The 19,734-nt window shown below is 60.3% G+C and overlaps 2 protein-coding genes across 3 annotated transcripts in view; one reads left to right on the top strand and one right to left on the bottom strand.

Moving 5' to 3' along the window:
* NGEF (neuronal guanine nucleotide exchange factor) overlaps positions 1–11,173 on the top strand; it is an 87,219-nt gene extending 76,046 nt beyond the window's left edge. The window contains exons 4-13 of one of the 2 annotated variants that reach the window (XM_004576721.2): positions 1,785–1,945; positions 2,937–3,089; positions 3,392–3,521; positions 5,611–5,685; positions 6,079–6,168; positions 6,632–6,795; positions 7,113–7,268; positions 8,117–8,196; positions 8,583–8,687; positions 10,238–11,173. In XM_004576721.2, the coding sequence (XP_004576778.1) occupies positions 1,785–1,945; positions 2,937–3,089; positions 3,392–3,521; positions 5,611–5,685; positions 6,079–6,168; positions 6,632–6,795; positions 7,113–7,268; positions 8,117–8,196; positions 8,583–8,687; positions 10,238–10,428 (1,305 nt within the window). In that variant the 3' untranslated portion in view covers positions 10,429–11,173. The remainder of the gene's footprint in view (positions 1–1,784; positions 1,946–2,936; positions 3,090–3,391; positions 3,522–5,610; positions 5,686–6,078; positions 6,169–6,631; positions 6,796–7,112; positions 7,269–8,116; positions 8,197–8,582; positions 8,688–10,237) is intronic. The other variant, XM_058665115.1, reaches the window with a different exon arrangement.
* Positions 11,174–11,758: 585 nt separating this feature from the next.
* On the bottom strand, positions 11,759–17,960 carry SNORC (secondary ossification center associated regulator of chondrocyte maturation). The gene is made up of 3 exons (XM_004576722.2): positions 17,791–17,960; positions 12,048–12,230; positions 11,759–11,949 (listed from the first exon to the last, which is right to left on the bottom strand). Exons 1-3 carry the CDS (start codon positions 17,954–17,956, stop codon positions 11,840–11,842), a joined length of 459 nt encoding a protein of 152 aa, XP_004576779.2. The 5' UTR covers positions 17,957–17,960; the 3' UTR covers positions 11,759–11,839.
* Between the last annotated feature and the right edge of the window lie 1,774 nt (positions 17,961–19,734).

Raw genomic sequence — 19,734 nt, 5'->3', positions numbered from 1 at the left:
GGGAGGGCAGGCGCGGGAACTGTGCAGACGGCACGAGGGGCCGGCTGATTTGGGTCCGCAAGCTGGCAGTCCATGTGCGCTGCTTTCATCACGCTCATTTCCCAGGCGCGCTCTGAAGACCCTCTCACGTGGGGCTTCTGTCTCTCTCACATCCTTCAGTCCCACGTTCTGCAGACGGTTCTGGAGCGTATGCACTGCCAGGCAGCGTGAGAGGCTGCGTTTTCACACCCACCTGCGGTAGGCACAGCTGTTCCTGTCTGCAGGGAAGCTTCTGGAAACCTCTGGCCCACAGAGCCTCACTTTAGCCAGGCGGAATTCAGGGTGACACTGGCTGACCCTGGACGAGTGGCCATGTGGCTGGTCAGTGTTAGGAGTGCAGCCCTGGCATGGCCAGGCCCAGCGCATGCGGTCTGTGTGGTCCGTAGGGCAGGCAGGGTGCCATGGGGCAAGCACGGGGACTTCAGGCCACCTGACACTGCCCCTGTGTGACCCCAGATTCTTTGGTGTGACACGAGTGGTCAGTGGGGCCAGTTTTTTCCTGACAGGCTGACAGGGCCGGTGACCCCCACTGGCTGGTCCGCACAGCAGGGCTTAGGGGCTGGGTCCTGACAGAGCCTCAGCACTGTCCTGCTGGGCCCTGTCTCAGCTCTGCACCTGCAGCTTTCCCTGCCAGGCCCTGCCTGAGCCCTGGGGGGTGGGGCTTGGGGGCGACACTGAGGGGGACCCAGAAGGGAGCGGTATGAGACTGGGCAGGACATGTGGAAGAGGAGGGTCCTGGGTTTATCACCACGTCACACCTCAGGAGGCTGTGAAGGGACACAACTCCCCCCCACGCCCATGGGCGCCCCTCCTCCGTCAAGGTGTGAGGGGCTGTGCTCCCTGCAGAGGCCACCCCTGTCCCTGGCTCCTGGGGAGCCCCACCCCCATGTCCTTGGCTCCTGGCTGCATTCCACCAGGTTCTGGGAATCCTCCCTAAGCCGGGGGGCGGGGGGGTAGTCCCTCTCCGGATCCTCCAATAGCGCCCCAACCCCGCCCTCAAAGGCCTGCATGTAAACAAGGTCTCACTCCGGGAGCTGGGGGTTAGGGTGCGTAGGTGTGGCCTTCCGTGGAGGCCACAGGTTCACTGGCCACGCTCTCCCTTGAGGGAGCCACAGAGGGCTGGGGTGGGGGGAGCAGTGCAGGGCGCAGTCCCTGCTGGCTTATTTGCACTAGAAGGATGTGGGTGAGTGGGAGTCTGGACCGCATTGTACAGGGTTCCTGCCTGCCTGTGTCACCCAAGCGGCAGTGTGGAGGGCTCAGGAGCTCGGGTGACATCATGACGTGGGGCCAACGTGCTTCTCAGAGAGCATTAGAGTAGGGACTGCTTCAGCTTCTTCAGTTGTGAACTCAGACCCTGGAAGAAATCATGGATGCTCACCTTTAAATTTTCAGGTGACTCGAAGGTCACCTGAGGGGGTGGTGTCGGTAAAAGTTGGCCCCAGGCCCCACCTCCTGCTGCTCACAGACCAGGTAGACCCGGGCTCTGGCCACCTGCTCCCTGGTTCCCCCCGCAGGTGTGGCCTGGAGCGCCCCCTGCTGCTCGGGCTCAGAGGTGCAGCCGTGTGCACCCTGCCCACCCTGCCTTTTGAGCCTTGATCTCAAACCACGTACACTTTGAAAGGGAGGCAGCCGTGTCGCTCTGAACTTCTCAGCCCCTTTGTGTCTGGGATCACAGCTTCAAGGCCTGCCAGGGGAAGAACATGGACCAGTGACCCCAGGGTCTCCTGTCTGCTTTCCCGACACAGGCCATGTTCGAGCTGGTTACCTCCGAGGCCTCCTACTACAAAAGCCTGAACCTGCTGGTCTCCCACTTCATGGAGAACGAGCGACTGAAGAAGATCCTGCACCCCTCTGAGGCGCACATCCTCTTCTCCAATGTGCTGGACGTCATGGCCGTCAGCGAGCGGTGAGGCGCCAGGCAGACGCAGGGCTCAGACTTGTCCACCAACTGACGAGCTTGGCTCGGCAATGTTCCAGTTTAGGATGCGGTGGGGAAAGATGTAGGCTCAAGGGCTTACCACGCTCACCCAGCAGGGCCGCCGGGTCCCTTGCTGCAGCGTGCACACTGTCTGGTTCTCTCCAGTCTGCCCCTGGGGGGCCTGTCACAGGGCAGTGCAGAGCCTCTGCAGCAGCTGCTCCTGTCTGCTCTTGTCGCTGCCTGAGGACGTGATGAGGATGGCGTGAGCTCCAGACCAGCAGGAACAGGCGACTGTGAGCAGAGCCTGGGGGAAGAGCTGATTTCAGGGCGCGGGCTGGGATGAGACACAGTGCCGTTTCACTGTCAGAAAGCTTTGCGGGGATCCCCTATGTCCTGTGCAGGTAGAGGACTGCTGGGCGCAGAGGCAGCCTCTGTCCTGCAGGGGGTGCCCTAGGAACTGCCCAAGACCCCAGGGAGGCCCCCTCTACAAGCCGCCCACCTCCTGGACAGGCCCCCTCCTCCAGCTGCCCCTGGCAGCACCACTTACCTCCCAGGGGTTCAGAGGCCAGGTCTCTTCGAGGACCTGCCTCTTCTATCTGGGCAGGCAAGTGGAGGGATGCCCACATGGGGGGTCCCCCACCACCAGCAGTGGTAGCCACTGAAGACAGGGTTTGTCTGCCCAATGCCCACCTCTGCCCACTGGCAATGTCACTTTATTTCACCTACAGCACATCACCGTGTCCCTCAAAGGTGAGCCTGTTCACTCTCGTTTGCTCACTCTAATACTCCTAATAATCACCCACCTGAAAAAAAAAAACACGAGGTTATCAGGAAGTCCGTTTATTTGGGTGCAGAATTGTTCACACCCACGCACAGCGTTTTACGTAACCAAGCTCTTTGGGACTGACCCCTTCTGCCACCACTGACTGTCTCACTGTCCCCCGCCTCGGCTCCCCACCCAAGCCACCGCCTCCCACAGGTTCCTCCTGGAACTAGAGCACCGTATGGAGGAGAGCATCGTGCTGTCGGATGTGTGTGACATTGTGCACCGCTATGCCGCCGACCCCTTCTCTGTCTACATAACCTACGTCAGCAACCAAACCTACCAGGAGAGAACCTACAAGCAGCTGCTGTGAGCGCTCCCCCGCCCTCCCGGGGCCAGGGAGGAGGCAGAGGGAGGGTCTGTGTAGCCAGAGAAAGGTTAAGGCCCCAGAGCCCAGGAGAGCTGGCTGGCCCCCTCCCCCACCCCCGCAGCACCTGCTGTGTGTCTGAGTCAGCCTGGGCTGCTCCTGCCCCCCTCGCAGCCACGGTCACCCTCGCCTTGTGTGTTCCCTGGACAGGAAAGAGGTGGATGTGCCCCATGCCAGGGTGGGGGTGCTGGGGCTACGGGGTGAGGGGTGGCGGTCCCACGGCGAGCCGGACACCCTCTCCCAGGCAGGAGAAGGCCGCGTTCCGGGAGCTGATAGCGCAGCTGGAGCTGGACCCCAAGTGCAAGGGGCTGCCCTTCTCCTCCTTCCTCATCCTGCCCTTCCAAAGGATCACGCGCCTCAAGCTGCTGGTCCAGGTACTGCCCCCGCCCCTCTGCACCTGCGCAATCCCAGGATGGCGCGGGAGGGCCGGGCTTCTTCACCCCACCCTGCCATGCTACCTGCTCCTGTGGCCCATGTGCCCAGTAAGTACCAAGTCAGCTCCCATCCTGGACCCGGCAGCCGAGGGAGCTCCCCAGACCCCAGGGCCACAACCTGGTGGTGGGTGGAGCCCATGCAGAGGTGGGGACAGAGGCTTGTCCAGAGGGCAGAGTGAGGGCAGAAGTGGACATAGGTGGAGGGGTCATGCTTGGTCCGGGTTGTGGGAACCCGGAGGGACTCAGGTAAACGGAGATTCAAAATACTTGGAGTGTGTATTGTTACCCAGAGAGACTGGCAAGGAGTCTGGCCCAGCGAGAGCTGACTAAGCTGCTTGAGCATATGGATGGGCGAGGTCAAGTTCATGGAAAGGGCAGGGTCTTAGTGGATCAGCAAGGGAGGCGGGGGACAGAGGAGCAGGGCCTGGGCGGCTGGAGGCCATGTGGCCCAGACAGGGACCCCCTGGATGCGGGAAGCCAGGAGGCCGGTCCTTCTGCCTCACACACGCTGACAGACATGCATTGTCCCACCCTGAGCAGATGGAGAGGCTGTGTGGACTCTGGAATGACTGAGACAGTGACCCAGGAGCCACAGAAGGGGAGGTTCAAGGGTGTTGGGAAAAGTGGAACTAAAGATGAGTTTATCCTGGTGCAAAAACATATTTTACATCTTCCCTACCTTCTTCATAACGGGCATTTTCTGTGGACTTTCTGAAGAGGGGAGGAAGGGGCCATGGAGGGCCAGGCTCAGAAGCTGAGGGCAAAGCCAGCAATGTTAGTGTCGGAGGGGTCAGGGAGGAGAGCCGAGACAGTTGCCTGGGACAGAACAGCCGGAGCAGGCAGCGCAGAGCTGCAAGGGCCATGACAGCAGCGCCCTCTGGTGGTGCTGAGGAAACACAACAGGTCTCCTGCAGGGACAGACCATCTAGGCCTCTATAAACTGAGCGTGATTTCCTAACTCAAAACCAGCACAGCCCACCTGTGCCAGCTTAGGAGGCAGTGAGAGGGACTCAGGCACAGCTGAGTGGACACGTGGGTCACAGGTTCAGGGTGTTTCAGAGAGAACCGGATGTCACTGCCTCACCCAGTGTCCTGGGGCCACCCCTGGGAGAAAATTCCAAGCCCTAAAGAACACATCTGGGATGGCAGATGGATGCGCTAGGGTGCTCCCACACCTGCTCAAGGAATGCAAGTTCAAAGCAATGTGAAGTTCAGGAGCAGTGCAAACAGCAGCTTGTGGCGATAATAGCACCAGGCACGTGACCTGGTTAAGGGGACGTGGCTGAACGGGCAGGCAGTACGGTACCAGGGACTAAACTGCTGCCTGCAACAGCCACATCCCATAGCGGAGCGCCTGGCCTGGCCAAAGTCCCAGCTGCCAGGGGCTTCCAGTCCAGCTTCCTGCTAACGAGCCTGGCAGCGGGGCTTGATGGCCCAAGAACGCGGGTTCCTGCCCCTATGGACTTCCCAGCGCCCAGTCCCACTGGGCCCTGGAACGCTGTGGGCCTTTGCATGGTGACCCAATGAAAGGATCATCCCACTCTGTGTCCCTCTGTGTCCTTGGGCCTTCCAAGTCAATGTCGAGCTGAACTGATCCGAAGCTAAGAGCCTCCTCCAGGTCTCCCATATGGGTGCAGGGTCCCAAGGCTTTGGGCCGTTGTCTACTGCCTTCCCAGGCCACAAGCAGGGAGCTGGATGGGAAGCGGGGCTGCTGGTACACGAACCGGTGCCATATGGGATTCTGGTGCGTGCAAGGCTAGGACTGAGCCACTGAGCCAGAGCACCAAGCCCATTGTCTAGCAATCTTTTTAAAAGAGGAAGAAACTGAACAATTGGTGAAAAGATCTCTCCGTGGCTAAGATGGTGGTGAACATAGGATGATGTCGGAGGGGAGGGGAGCCTCCCATCAGCTTCGGCTGCACCCCTGCAGCCTGGGCCGGCGTTGGGAGCTCCCGTGTCCTTCAAGCCCCAGGGCCAGTCGGCCTGCCTGCCTGCTGTCAGTGGTTAACGTGGCCTTTCTCTGTGCTAGAATATCCTGAAGCGGGTGGAGGAGCGCTCAGAGAGGGAGTCCACAGCCCTGGACGCCCACAGGGAACTGGAGCTGGTGAGCTGCGCCTCCGCTTCCTCCCTCCCGACCACCCCATGGCCCACCTGCCCGGCCTGCGCTCCCCCAGAGGACTGGGTCCTGAGGGTCATCTCCAGCTTGGCCCTCGCTGGGGCTGAGAGCATGTGGCGTGGCCTCCACTACCCCTCTCCCATCTGTGAATGCCCACCAGCCCTGCTGGGTGCAGGTGGTGTGGGGCCACTCTGTAGCTGTCACTGCCCAGCTCATCGTGACAGAAGCCACCTCTGCCTCCCCTCAACCCTGCGGGACAGGGAGAGGTGATGAACATGAGGACTGTGAGCAACACCACAGGGGATGTCCCCAGACTAAGTGACCAGCCAGCACCAGGCGTGGCTGGGCGGCAGGGAGGCCCTGATGCCCCATCTGCTCCAGGTGGTGAAGGCGTGTAATGAGGGTGTCCGGAAGATGAGCCGCACGGAGCAGATGATCAGCATCCAGAAGAAGATGGAGTTCAAGATCAAGGTGAGCATTCACTGGCAGCCAGGCTCTGGCCTGCCCCATCACGCCCGGTCACAGGGAGCCCGAGCCCCAAGCACCCTGTCTGCCCCCACCCAGCTCGGTTCTGGGTGTCAGATGGTCCTTGCCTGGCCGCTGTGGACCACTCCCCCTCTGCTGGGAGCCTGACTCTGCATCCAGCGGGCTGATCACACACACACACAGCTGAACACCGACTCCATGCATGTGGGCTTCCATGTGTGTCACAGAAGCACACACAGCCGGGAATACAGGGACACTCACACACATATACACCTGCCACTTCTTGTCCAGCTGTGCCTGCTGTGCCGTGCCCGGGCCCCCATGGGCGGCAGGAAGCATGACAGCCCTCCCTCAAGGTCCCCTGGGACGCTCCCCCCAACGGTCCATGGAGTGCCCTGGGGGCAGGCAGCAGGCCTGGCTGCTCAGCTGCCACTGCCGCTCCCCACAGTCCGTGCCCATCATCTCACACTCGCGCTGGCTGCTGAAGCAGGGGGAGCTGCAGCAGATGTCAGGCCCCAAGACCTCCCGCACCCTGCGGACCAAGAAGCTCTTCCAAGAAATTTACCTCTTCCTCTTCAACGACCTGCTGGTCATCTGCCGGCAGATCCCAGGGTGAGCCCACAGCAGGCGGCGGGCAGGTGGGCAGCAGGCAGCACCAGCTTTGGCTTGACCATGGCCCCAGCTTGGCAAGGGAGGGCAGACCCGCTCCCGTTGTCCAGTGTTGGGCCACCCAGAAAACTGGCTTAACCTCCTGGAGCCTCAGTTTCCCCTCCTGTCGTGTGGGGCTGTTCTCCCATGGGTGGGAACAGCCCGGCTCAGCTTCCGACTTCAGCCAACCCCAGGGGACACCCTGCAGTGGGGGTGGGAATAGGGATCTGGTGCAGGTGGAGACCTGGGGACCCACACACCCCTGCCTCCTTGGCTCCCAGAGACAAGTACCAGGTATTTGATTCGGCCCCGCGAGGCCTGCTGCGGGTGGAGGAGCTGGAAGACCAGGGCCAGACGCTAGCCAACGTGTTCATCCTGCGGCTGCTGGAGAATGCCGACGACCGTGAGGCCACCTACATGCTGAAGGCATCTTCCCAGTGAGTGCCCTGTCCTGGCCAGCCGGCCGACCCAGGCACCCTACCTGCCAGTCACCTGTCTGCAGTCGCAGGTCCACTCCCCTCACCAGGACCCTTCCCACTGCAGACCTGCCCAGAGAACTTGTATCCTTGGGGTCACAGGCCCACATGCGTGAGTGTGTGTGTGTGTGCGTGAGCACACACATGCTTACACCTCGTGAATCACACTAGAGCTGCAGACTCTGGCTGCCCTCTTGTTAGCCTGGGCAGTTTAGAGCCCTGAGTCAGGCTGACCTGGGACTACCCTCCTTCCCTGCCTCCTGTCCGCTTGCTGTGCAGTGCTGGACTCTTCTGTCCCCCTCTCTGAGCTAGCAGGGACCCCACCCTGAAACTCCAGGGCAAAGGGGCCTGGGAGAGAGCCACAGTGCTGGGCACGCCTGCCCACGTGGCTCACTCAGGCTCCAGCCCACCGGGGGGTCCAACAGGGAGCTCAGGCTTGCCCAGCTGTGCTGGCCCCACAATGCATTTGCTCAGGTTACCTGATGGGGACCTGGGGAGGGCGCTCCACTCTATCTGTTCTCAGTGGCCCCCTAAAAGATCCCAGGGGAAACTCTAACTATATGGGAAATGGAATCCAGAAAGAAACTTATCGGGGTGCCACACATACCCAAGACTGGGAGATATGAAGGATCTTCTGGGGGTTCATGGAAATGCAGATGATCAGAACCAGGTATAAATTTCAGAGTGTTTTTCTTTTAATTCCATTTTTCCATGAACTTTTCCAAGTTCCCTCCCTCCCCATGCCGCTGCCCCCCATGGGCCCCGTGTGCTGGCGCTGGCGGCTGGGGCACTGTGCTGTCCCCACACAGGAGCGAGATGAAGCGCTGGATGACCTCCCTGGCCCCCAACAGGAGGACCAAGTTCGTCTCCTTCACGTCACGGCTGCTGGGTAAGTCACCAGCCTGGTGGCGGGGGCAGGAGGAATGGGGCCCTAAATGTCCATGTGCCCCCACCCTGGGAAGTTTGTGAGATCTGAAGGCGTGTAGTCTGCATGGGCACCGCCAGGCCGGCACAATGCGCTCCTTGCGAGCCTCGGCCAGTGCCACGCCCTGCTGTTTGCCCAGCTCCCTGGCCAGGCAGCTGAGGTTTGCTTTGGAGCCATTCGCTCCTCTCCCTCAGATGACCCCATGGCCACTGCTGGGCACATCTGTCAGTGTGGCTCCTGGCCCCACCAAGGCCTGTGTATCCGTGTGTGTGTGTGTGTGTGTGTGTGTGTGTACTGTGTGCATGTGTGAGACACAGTGACCAGGACTGCCACGGCCCTCCCTCCTGCAGACTGCCCGCAGGTCCAGTGTGTGCACCCGTACATGGCCCAGCAGCCGGACGAGCTGACGCTGGATCTGGCTGACATCCTAAACGTCCTGGACAAGACGGAAGACGGTGAGGCCAAGGCATCACCCCACAGGGGTCCCGTCGCCCTGCAGCCTCTCAATGCCAGCACCCTTCGGCCTGGCTGCCACCAGGATTCCCTCAGGCCCGAAGAAAGGCCTGTCAGCCACCTCTGTCCCTCCCTGGAGCTGGCAGGGGACTCAGCCCAACTGGCCGGCTCCGTGACCCTTCCTTTTCAAAGGTCTACATGACCCCAGGCCCTGAATTTGCAACAAGATCCCAGGAAGCCTGCCAGCACCCAGCTCCCATCTGCCCTGCCCTGGCGTCAGCCCCTGTGGAACTGTTTATAAATGTTGAGTTCAAGTGAGAGGCAGCGAGAGAGAGGCACAGGTCAGCTGGGCCACTCACCGCCAGCTGCCCCAAACACCAGCAACAGGCCAGGCTGAAGCTGGAGCTGGAACTCAACCTGGGTCTCCCATGTGGGCAGCAGGGGCCCAGTCACTGAACTCATCACCTGTTGCCTCCCAAGGGGTACATTAGCAGGACACTGGAGTCAGGGAGAGAGCTGGGACTTGGACCGGGTACTCCAGCATGGGTCATGGCATCTGAAGCTGAGCCTAAGCCACTATGCCAAATACCCTCTTTAAAAATATATATATATATTTTTGTTTGAAGGGCCGAATTCTAGAGAAAGAAGGAGAAAGAAGGAGAGACATCTTCCATCCACTGGTTCATTCCCCAAATGGCCACAACAGCTCCAGCTGGGCTGGTCCGAAGCCAGGAGGCTAAAACTTCTTCCAGGTTTCCCTCATGGTGCAGAGACCTGAGCCATCCTCCACTGCTTTCCTATGTCATTACTAGGGAGTTGGATGGGAAGTGGAGCAGCCAGGACACGAACCAATGCTCAGGAAACATCAGTGCCACAGGCAGAAAATTAGCCTACTATACCACCATGCCAGTCCCACCTACTTCCTTTAGAGAAAAAGTTGTGTTTTTTTTCCTTGAGAGGCACTGAGAGGGAGAACATCCATGCAGAATCAAGCCGTGAGTTCCTGTCCTTTTAAAAGTCCTTCCCTGGTCCTGTGCTGGCTGCTGCTGCTCAGGACACCCCAAGTCTGCGAGATCTCTGCCATCCCTCCCCCAGCACACCCCTCCGCTCCTGCCAGGGCACGGCTAGAAGCTCCAGGTCGGCAACCCCCAAGACAGGCCGTCTCCACCAGGCCCTTCATGTCTGGAGGTGGACAGGAGAGTGAGGAGCCTGACCACTCTGACTCCATGGACCCTCAGGAGGCAGTGGCCCCAGGAGGGTGGCTTACAGCCCCAGGCACACAGCCGAGGGGTCAGCTACTACCCCACAGGCCCTGCGGCAGCCTTGGCCTTGTATGGGGCAGCCTGGCATTGCTGAGTTGGCAGGACAGACCCCCAAATCAGAATATGCCCAGCACTGCTCTCAGCCCTGCCGCATCACATGCCTGCCAATCTTGGGGGGCAACCCCCATCAGGGTCTCCAGGAGGGCAGCCGGCACACCAGGATAGGGGCCTGGCTGGGAGGAGGCCCTGACCTTCACTCCCTGCACCCTCCTCTTCCCATCCCTGTGCAGGGTGGATCTTTGGTGAGCGTCTGCACGACCAGGAGAGAGGCTGGTTCCCCAGCTCCATGACTGAGGAGATTCTGAACCCCAAGATCCGCTCCCAGAACCTCAAGGAGTGCTTCCGAGTTCACAAGATGGACGACCCCCAGCGCAGCCAGAATAAGGACCGCAGGAAGCTGGGCAGCCGGAACCGGCAATGACTGCAGGCGGGGCCCCGGGCACCAGCACAGCAGAGGGAGGTGGGCAGGCAGGGGCTGGCCCTGACCCTAATGGACAAAGGACAGAGGGCCCTGGGGATGCATGGGCCACACCCCACCCCCACCTGGCCCCAGGCAGCAGAGGGCAGCTTGGGTTGAGACCCTCAGACTGGGGGCATGGCGTCAGCAGTGTCACACCACCTCTGTAGGAGGGAGACGGGCAGGTGGGAAGGGAGGCTGGCTACGGGCCCTTGCACGTTTCCCTGTCTACCATGGCAGCACCTGCCTACCTGAGCTCGACCAGTTGCCTCTGTTCTCCTGCTCGCTGCTCCTCCTCCTCCTCCTTCTCACAGAACTGGGACCAGCCATGCCTCCTCCCACCCCTGTCCACGCTCCTCCCGCTGCCCCGCCCGGGCTCCTCCAGGTGCTGGTCCCTTAGGGAGCCCAGGTGTCTTATGGGAATGACTTGGTCACTGCATCTTGTATTGGTTATGGTTCTGAGAAAAAGCAAACACCATTTTTTGGCTGCATTAAAAGCATCCTCACATATAAAACAGAGCTGCTTTGGTTCTGAGCAAGCTAGCCAGCACAGCACCGCCTTGCAGACCCTGGTAGGGGGCTTCACCTGCAGGACCCCAGGCTCAGATGGGGAGGGAGTGGGGCACCCTGTGTCAGAGGCACCAAGGTCTCGTGGACGGCGCTCCCACAGGCAGTGACCTCCTCTGGGCCAGATGCCAGCCTGGGGCAGTGGGGTTGCAGCTCTGCCCCTGGCCTCGTCCCAGAGGGTGAACCGCATGCCTGGGCTGGGACCCTAGAGGAGGCTCCTGCGTTAGAGGGGTTCCTGGGCCTGAGTGCACCTGCCTCCATGGGTGCGGCATCACGCACTGCCTCAGGGGCTTTGGGAGCAGGGGAGTACGAGGATTCCATTTCTGAGCCAGTGGGAGAAGGCTTGAGGCTAAGATGGGGTCAGCTCCACCGAGGCTTTCGATGTACCATGACCTGAAGTCACCCTCCACTCCCTAAAGCTAGGCTTGAGGTCCCTCAGTTGGGTGCGGGCAGGGGACACCTGGAGAAGGGCGTCAATTCATCGATGGGTGTACGAGGAGACCCCAACCCATAAGGAGCTCGGAGAAGCCACAGGGGCCACCAAGGTTGAACACAAGGGAGGGTGCTGCCCCCAGGGGTCCCCAAGCCTCACTCACGGGGATGGGGGATGAGTGCAAGCAGGGTGGTACAACTGCGGGGACAGCAGGACAGTGCCCTGGGGGCGGGGACTGGGCCCTGGGGGCGGGGCCAGTGTCCTGGGGGCGGGAACAGGGCCCTGGGGGCGGGGCCTGACGGATGCAGGCGCAGACACACGGGCGCAGGTAGAGTGCCAGAATCGCGCTGCGCCGGCGCGGCTCCTTTATTTGCTTCAGGAGGCAGAGAACTTCCTCAGCGCCACGACCACGAGCGCCAGCACCACGCAGGTGGCCAGCAGGGCGGCGATCACGATGGCCGCGATGGCGCCGGGCCCCAGCGAGCCTGCGGGGTTGGGGGCAAGGGAAGGAACGGGGGACCCCGTCAGCCCCTCCGCGGGCCCAGCCCCGCGCCCCCATCCCGGCCCCAGCCCCCATCCCTACCGCTGCCCTGGTCCAGCCGCTCCCCCGCGGTGCTGTCCTCGGGGCCCGGCGCTGCGGAGGGCGCTGGGGGATCCGTGGCCGCGGGCTCCTGGCCGGGTATGGTGCTCTCGGCGGGACCTTCTCCCGACGGCAGCTCCGCGGGCTCGTTCCACAGCGTGGGTTCGGGCTCCTGGGGACCCTCAGCTGCAAGGCCCAGGGGGACACAGAGAAGGGCGCGGCCCGCGGTTAATCTGATGGACCGGCTTGGCTGGCTCGGTGTGTCCCCCCCCCGGGGGGCAGGCGCACCTCACCCCCCCACACACACACACGCACACACTCCTGGACCGGGCTAAGACTGGCTGATGGAGAGGTGAGGCCGGGAACGGAGCCCCAGGACTTGGACCGGGGCCTGGCCGCCTGCATCTGAACTGTGGGCACAGGTGCGGGGCCGACGGGTCCTGAGCAGGGTCTCACAACTGTGGGGAGGGCAGGGGCCAGACCCTGCCGGGACACCTGCAGGACACGGATTACAGCTGCTGCCCCTTAAAGGCCAGGGCAGAAGAGAGGGAGGCCCTAGCAGCAGACCTGCTTATGAGGCAGGGAGTCAGCAGGGTTTGTGGGAGACGCGGGACCGCAGGCAGAAGGCTCAGGACCCTCCAGAAGCACAGCTTGAACAGTGTGTACAGTCATCCCACAGCCCTGCATCCCCTGGCCTGGGCCCCAGCTAGCCCAAGTAGGTGCACTGCCCACCTCTAAGGAGACCCCCAACACGGCCCCACCCTGGGCCCACACAAAAGGAACCCCCAGATGGTGGCAGTTGGAGATCTTCGTGCAAGCCCCACCTTCCGACATGACGGCTTTTGCAAAAGGACCGGGGGTGCCTGCCCCCCGCCCCAAGCAGGTCCCCAGAATGGGCTTGGTGGCCACCACAAAATCATCTCATGGACCCCAGGAGCTCCATGGCATGGGAACTGTGCAACCTTCAACCACACTGGAGGGCTGGTGTGCGCCTAAGGCCTTGAACAACATGGGAATGGGCTCTGGGGTGGTTTTCATTAACCCCGCCTGCCAGTTCATGGGGCCATCGCATGCTGGAGCATGTTGTGGGCTGAGGAGCTGATTTACATTGCTTTAGCTGAGCACTCAGGAATCAGGCCTAAGGCAGTAGCACCTGGCCTTTGCAGACTCATTGACGTCCTATTATCCTGTTAATGGGCTTGGGGGGAAGAGGAGATAATATGTAACAAAGAGGCTTTGGAGCAGATGGCTCCCAGCACTTCTACCACCACCATGATCTCCATGTGCTTTTCGCTTGGACATTCGCCGTGCCTACTATGCCAGCTCAGCTGAAGAATTCTAATCTGTCCAGGCATTTTTGCTACTGTGAGACTGGCTTTTTACACAATGTGAGCTTGGAGGTTAATGTCAATAATAATGTCTTACAAAAGGGCCTTCTATTATTCCTACTGTTTTGGCTGACCCCATTGACCTTATGCTAATCAAGGGACCTGTGTTTAGGGTTTCATCCTTTCCTTAATCTTTAGGTTCTCCTTTTCTTTGTGATACAAGATTAGGTTGTAGGATAAGAATTGTAGCAGGAATTTCTATTGTTTTTGGATAAAGCAGATGGCATGGTTGTTCTTAGAAACACCCACTTGACCATGACGTGGAAAGTCTGAGCCAGAGTTTAACTGATTCTGTATAAATAAAGCGGACGGCTTTATTGCCGTGTCCACTATCATCATGGAATCCTAGTGGTCCGTCTCTTTCTTTCTGCGCCTCATCCACGCACCCTTCCCGAGTTCCGAAACCCAGGCTGGATCTGGACTCCGGCAGGAGCAGGCAGACAAGCTGGTCCCAACTGCACCTGCTCCCAGAGAGGATGCTTGGAGAAGACACAAAAGTGCTGCTGGGTTCTCCTGCCCATGAGGATCCATGTCGGGCAGACTGTCGAACATCAGCCTAATGCAGACCCAGGGTCAGCCTTAAATAACTGGACCATTCCGATGTGTGGACCTGCCTTCCATGTGCAGTAAGTGGGCTAAAGTGCCAGCTTCCTGGACGCAGCGAGGCAGCAGAGGATAGCCCAAGTAACAGATCCCTGCCACCCCACATGGAAGACCTGTGTGGAGTCCTGGGCTCCCGTCCTTGGGCTGGCCCAGCCTTCACCCCAGCCTTTGTGGGCATCTGAGGAGTGAACTTATCTCTCTCAGAACAATTTAAAAAAAAAAAATGGCAAGGACAGGGCCAGCACAATGACTCAAAAGGCTCATCTTCCTGCAAGTGCCTGGATTCCATAGGGGCACTGGTTAGTGTCCCAGATGCTCCACTTCTGATCCAGCTACCTGCTTATGGCCTGGGAAAGCAACAGAGGATGGACCAAGTCCTGGGACCCTGCATTCGGATGGGAGAGCCAGAGGAAGCTCCTGGTTTCAGATCAGCTCAACTCCAGCTGTTGGGGCAAGTAGGGAGTAAAGATTTTTCTATCTGCCTCTCCTCTGTAAAATCTGCTTTTCTAATAAAAATAAATAAATCCTTAAAAATTAAATACATTGAAATCAGAAAGATGAGGAGGCTAAGCTCCCTTCCGTGGTGGTTGCCATATGGTTGCCGGCTCAAATCCCGGCTGCTCCACTTCCCATCCAGCTCCCTGCTGATGGCCTGGGAAAGCAACAGAGGATGACCCAAAGCCTTGGGACCCTGTACCCCACGTAGAAGACCTGGAGGGAGCTCGTGACTTTGGATCAGCTCAACTCTGGCCATTGCAGCCATTGTGGCAGATAGAAGTGACAATCATACAGGACACTTTAAAAAACAAAAAAGAACAGTGTGGGGCTTAGGATGGAACTGAGCCAATACAGGTGGTGGGCAGGGCCCTTTGTAAGGCACTTGGGCACCCCTGGGGAGGGCTGGGTGAGGTCTTGACCGAGTGCTGCACCAGCGTGTGCTTCCTGGCCGTGACAGTGGGCCCTGCCTGTGTGAGAGCAGGATTTGCGGGCAAAGGAGCACAATGCCCACACTTACTCCCAGGGGGTGACATTCAGATGGAAAGGGGGGAGTGATGCGGCGACACACGTTAGGAGAAAAGCCGTGTGGCGGCCTCGGTCACTAGCCAACCCAGCTGAGGGTCTATCGAAACTCGAGATCTTTTCACTGTGAACTTTGCCCCGCCTGAGCCTAGGCTAGGTAGGTTCTGCTGCTCAGCTTGTACCCCCCAGGCCTGCCCCAACCACATCCCCTTCCAGAAGGCTTCCTGGTGCCCACTGGAGGGGGCTGGAGGGTCTTCCTCTCACAAGGCCAAGGCTGGCTGCCAACCCAGCCTGATAGTAGCCGGGAAGACCACCCTGTGAGAGGCAGAAGGGACCCAGCCAGGCAGGGGTCTGTGCCTGGAAGTTTCCGAGGGAGGTTCCAGGTGTGCCAGCCCCAGGCTCCCAGAGAGAGGGGGTGACAGAGATGAGACAAGCATGCCCCACATTTGGCAGGCCCCCAGTTCCCAGCCTCACAGGCTCCTGGTGTCCCCTACTCTCCTGCTGGCTGCCCAGCAGGCACCACCCTGTCCCCACCACTGCCGGTGGTCAGAGTGAAACTCTGAGGCGGGGCCCCAGGCCAGGGAGGCCACCCCAGGCTTCCGGGGAGGGCTCTGGGCAGCTGGAAGGTGTCTGCCAGGGTCAGGCCTTAGTGCAAGGGCAGCAGTGGCAGACCCCAGACCTCTGAGAGAGTAGGGACCCCCAGGCAGCCCTCTCCCCACCTGCCCTGATGCCCCGGCTCCTCGGCCTCCCCACCAAGGATGGCCTGCTTCACCCATGCCAGAAACGTGGTCCCTGGGTCCTACCTGAGACCTGAGCCACATCCCACTCACCCACCGCAGCTGCCCCATCATGGCCTGTGGATGGTGGGGCCTGGAGTAGTTCTCTGGGCATTGTCCTAGGCACTGCCCACCTTTAGGGTCTCTGTGGCTGCAGGACATGTGTGGACACAAGCCAAGTACTCCACTGGCCATCTCAGGAGTCCCCCAAAGACTAGTCCAATGCCCCAGGCACCCCTAGAGCCAGGGCCCCAGGACCAGGTGGCTTTCAGCGGCAGACACCTCACACACCAGCCCCAGGTGAAAGCCATAATCCCCCAGCTGTTCTCTTGTATTTTCTAAACTAGCTGTGGTAAGGGGCACAAAGCTCCAGGGCCATGCCCCCCAAGTCTCTCCTGGCAAGCCATGAATACAAGTGACTGGCTGGCTGGTCCAAGGACGAGGAGCAGGGATAGGCAGACAGTGGAGGTACAGGAGTGAAGACGTGGCAGGGTGGGGTGGGGGTGTCTGCGACAGCTCAGGGGAGCAGCCAACAGGTCAGGGTGAGGACAGGGACCAGGAGAGGCCTCAGAGCATCCTGGGAATCCACTCCGAGCTCCAGCAAGGGCCACCCTGGGACGTGGGGACCTGGAGACATAGCCACCAGCCCAGGCACCGTGGGCTCTCCCCGGCCACCCTTGCCTTTCGGTAAATAAGTTTGTTTAATTCCCGGGCTGACCACAGGCCCTGGGGCCAGGCGCCCGGCTCACAGACAGCCTTTGTGTGGCCCATGAAGGGCCTTTTCATGAGTGCCCTGGCCTCACGCCTACTCAATCTGGCCTGCTCCCTCCTCTGAGGACTGCAGCCACTGGCCCTGACAGACAGGCAGGGAGGGTAGCGGGTGGGCCTGGGCCTGGGCCTGGGCTGTGGCCCACAGCCCACTCCTTCCCGGCCTGTCTACTGCAGGCTCCTGGCCCATGAGCAGAAGGCAGGGGCACTGGCAGGGCTGGCATACACCTGCTCGAGGTGGCCTGGGTGCGCTAGCTTTCCAGTACAGAGGCCAGGACCCTGAAGGAACTGGGTGGGCTTCAACACACCTGGGCCCTGATTTTGGAGCTGAGGAAGGAGAGTAGACTGGGAGGCCAGGCAATGGCCTAGCTGTGACCAGAGCATCTTAGGGTGGTTGGCTCAGCCCACCCCACTGCCCTCATGAGGCACGCACAGCCTGGTCCAGGGGCCTGGGGCAGGAGCAGGGACAGCCTGGGTCACCTGCCTCATCTCTAGCAGGAGCTGGAGTAGGAAGAGGGATGGGCAAGGATCTCAAACCTAAGACCTGGGCTAGAAGGTGCCACCAGACACATAGGCCACTTCCTCACCTCTAGCAGGTGGGTCTGCCCCCAGGCCATCCTGGGCTGGGAATTCGGAATTCGTTTGCTCTCTGATATTCATGGGGTACCCGGCCCACACTGTAGGCTCCCCTGAGCCTCACAGACTCCTACACAGGAGGCCAAGCCGCTGGGGTCGTCTTTTTCAGATGCCAGCCCACAGGTGTGTGAGGCTGGGGTTCCACTCAGCCTGCACCACTGAGTGTCCTTTCCGGGCTTCGCTGCTATGACCCAAGTCCCCTCCATTCTCATCAGGCCAGCCAACAGCCCCCAAGGCACAGGCGGCTCTCGGCTGGCCAAGGCGACCGCCACTAAGATGTGCCCACACCCGTTCTGGGCCTCTTCTCTCCTATCCAGGCCAGCCCATCCTAGCCCCGGATCCCTGGGAGCCTACTGGGAACCCCAGACCCAGCCATTATGGCCTTACTATCACAGAGAGGGAGCTCTGGGGCCCTGTGTTCTGTTATTCCCCTAGCTCTTCCAGGCGACCCTCCTAGCCAGTCCCCCAGGCAGAATGTCCCCGACAGCTGACCTGTCTCCAGTGAGGGATTCCCCTCCACCCCAGTGGTAGGGGAGCCAGGGCCTGCACCCTTACCTGTGTGCACAGCAGGGGCCAGGACCCCAGCGACCAGCAGCAGTGTCATGCGCAGGACCAGACAGGATGCCATCCTGGCCGGGAGTGAGTGCGGCAGGCGGGCGAGCGGGCAGGCGGGCTGCAGAGGGCTGCGCTGCTGTGCTCTGGGGTGGCGGGCGAGAGGCATCAAAGGGCTGGGAAAAGTTTGGTTGGTTTTTTTTTTTTTTCCATCAATGCAAACTCTGTCCTCCTGTGGGACACCATGCCCACCCCCTGTGCGCATGCACACATACACACACACACGTACAAGCTCAGCCAATGACCTCCGCGCCTGACCTCAGAGGTAGCCCCACCCACAGAGAAGGAAGGCAAAAATTGCCTTCCCTCTCTCACACATACTCCCTGGTCACTGGAAGTGAGTTTTTGAATCGCCCAGGGTGCTTGGAAACAAATGCAGATGCATCCCAGTTTCTGTGGCTGGGAAGCTGCATTTTGGGGCCTCTGGGAGCCAGGGCCTGAACTCATGTCTGGCCAGGTGTAAGCACCCAGCTGTGCCAGCTGCAGCACCTCCCACCCAAGTCCCCCGGCAGGCCATGTCATTCGATGTCAGGCACACCACTCTGACCCACCCGTGCCCTCACCCCCCAGAACCCCAGCCCCAACCAGTCGCTTCCCCGACAGCCCCATGGTATGTGGTAAGGGAGCTGTTCTCAGGGGCTGTGCAGACCTGAGCTCCGCCTCAGTCAACCCCTGTCCCCCAACATGCCCAAACTTCTCATTCTTTCTTGGGCACAGAGGTTGGTTTTTGCTTGCAATTGAAGGATCACATGTGTAGTGGGAAATCAACAGAGCATGCTCCCCAAGGGCCCCCAGCCCAGTTGGCGTGCCTGTGGCGGCTGCTCTGTACCACGCATGCACACTCATGTCTGATGACGCCTTGGCTCCACTCATCCACGTCGCTCACTCGCATTGCTGCCTGGAGGGAGCACCATGCATGCCCACGGGGGGCTAGTACTCAGCTCTGCCTCTCTGCTGTTTCTCCATCCTGTGATCGTTTTGCCCCCTTACCCATCCGAGTCCTTCCCTGGTGTGCATCTTTGAGGTTGTGGGAATTCTCACCCGAATCTTCCAGGCAGGCCCCTCGTTCTTGAAGGCAGAGCTGCTGTCGTAGGCTCAAGGTCGGCCTCCTCGTGTCCAGTGAGGCACATGGTTGTGTTGCCTACTCTCCTTGACCTTCATGTGACTACAAAGCCAGACACCCTTCAGTAGCTGTGAGTCACTCCATGGGAAGGTTTGGCTCTGCTGTCCCTGTGATTCTCAGGGTGTTTCCTTTTCAAAATCATGCTAGACTGGGGATTTCGTTTTTTACATCACCCAGATGGAAGCACACTGCTGGAGGAAGGAGTTGGTGCTGTGGCCACCCCCTGTGACTGGGCGCCCAGGATGGCCAGAGGCAGTGCTGTCTCTCCACAGCCCCAGAACCTGGCACCTGTTGCGGGGTGCAGCACTGCCTCAAGCATGTGAGTCCCTTCCACCCACAGCAATTGGTGGGATAGGCGAGACCTTGAGCAGTCCCTTATGTCCTTCTGTCAGCTTGTGTCCTCCCAGCCCTCACCTTCCTGCGCCTTGCGACATAAGCAGGTAAACCCACACAGTGTGGGCAGACCCCTGGGGCGGGGCAGCCACAAGGTGGGAGGGGCGCGGCCGACACTGCACCCGCAGCAGCAGCCCCAGCGACCTGACCAACACAGGGTCAGGTGGAATTGGCCGCACAGAAAGTCAGGCTCACCCTGGGGCGGTGGCGGCTTTCTAGTTACAGGTGCTAGGTTCTCAGTACCCTTGCTGTCTCTCTCGGGGCCCATTAGGCCTTTAAACATGGGAAGGAATTCCTGTGTTAAATACATCCCAGTCCTTAGGGCCTGGACTGGCAAGCAGGAACCAGAGCCTGACTCCTGTCCCAGGGCT

This window comes from Ochotona princeps, chromosome 5 (assembly GCF_030435755.1).
Source record: "Ochotona princeps isolate mOchPri1 chromosome 5, mOchPri1.hap1, whole genome shotgun sequence".
NCBI lineage: Eukaryota > Metazoa > Chordata > Mammalia > Lagomorpha > Ochotonidae > Ochotona > Ochotona princeps.
Note: the sequence above shows the minus strand (reverse complement) of the source record. Positions and strands in the feature narration are given on the sequence as shown.

Excerpts from the sequence above, each read along its gene's own strand:
- SNORC (XM_004576722.2), bottom strand. The coding sequence starts at position 17,956 with ATGCCTCTCGCCCGCCACCCCAGAGCACAGCAGCGCAGCCCTCTGCAG. Across the intron at positions 12,231-17,790 it reads GGCCCCTGCTGTGCACACAG|CTGAGGGTCCCCAGGAGCCC; the intron begins GTAAGGGTGCAG and ends TGGGCCTTGCAG. Across the intron at positions 11,950-12,047 it reads GCGGCTGGACCAGGGCAGCG|GCTCGCTGGGGCCCGGCGCC; the intron begins GTAGGGATGGGG and ends CCAACCCCGCAG.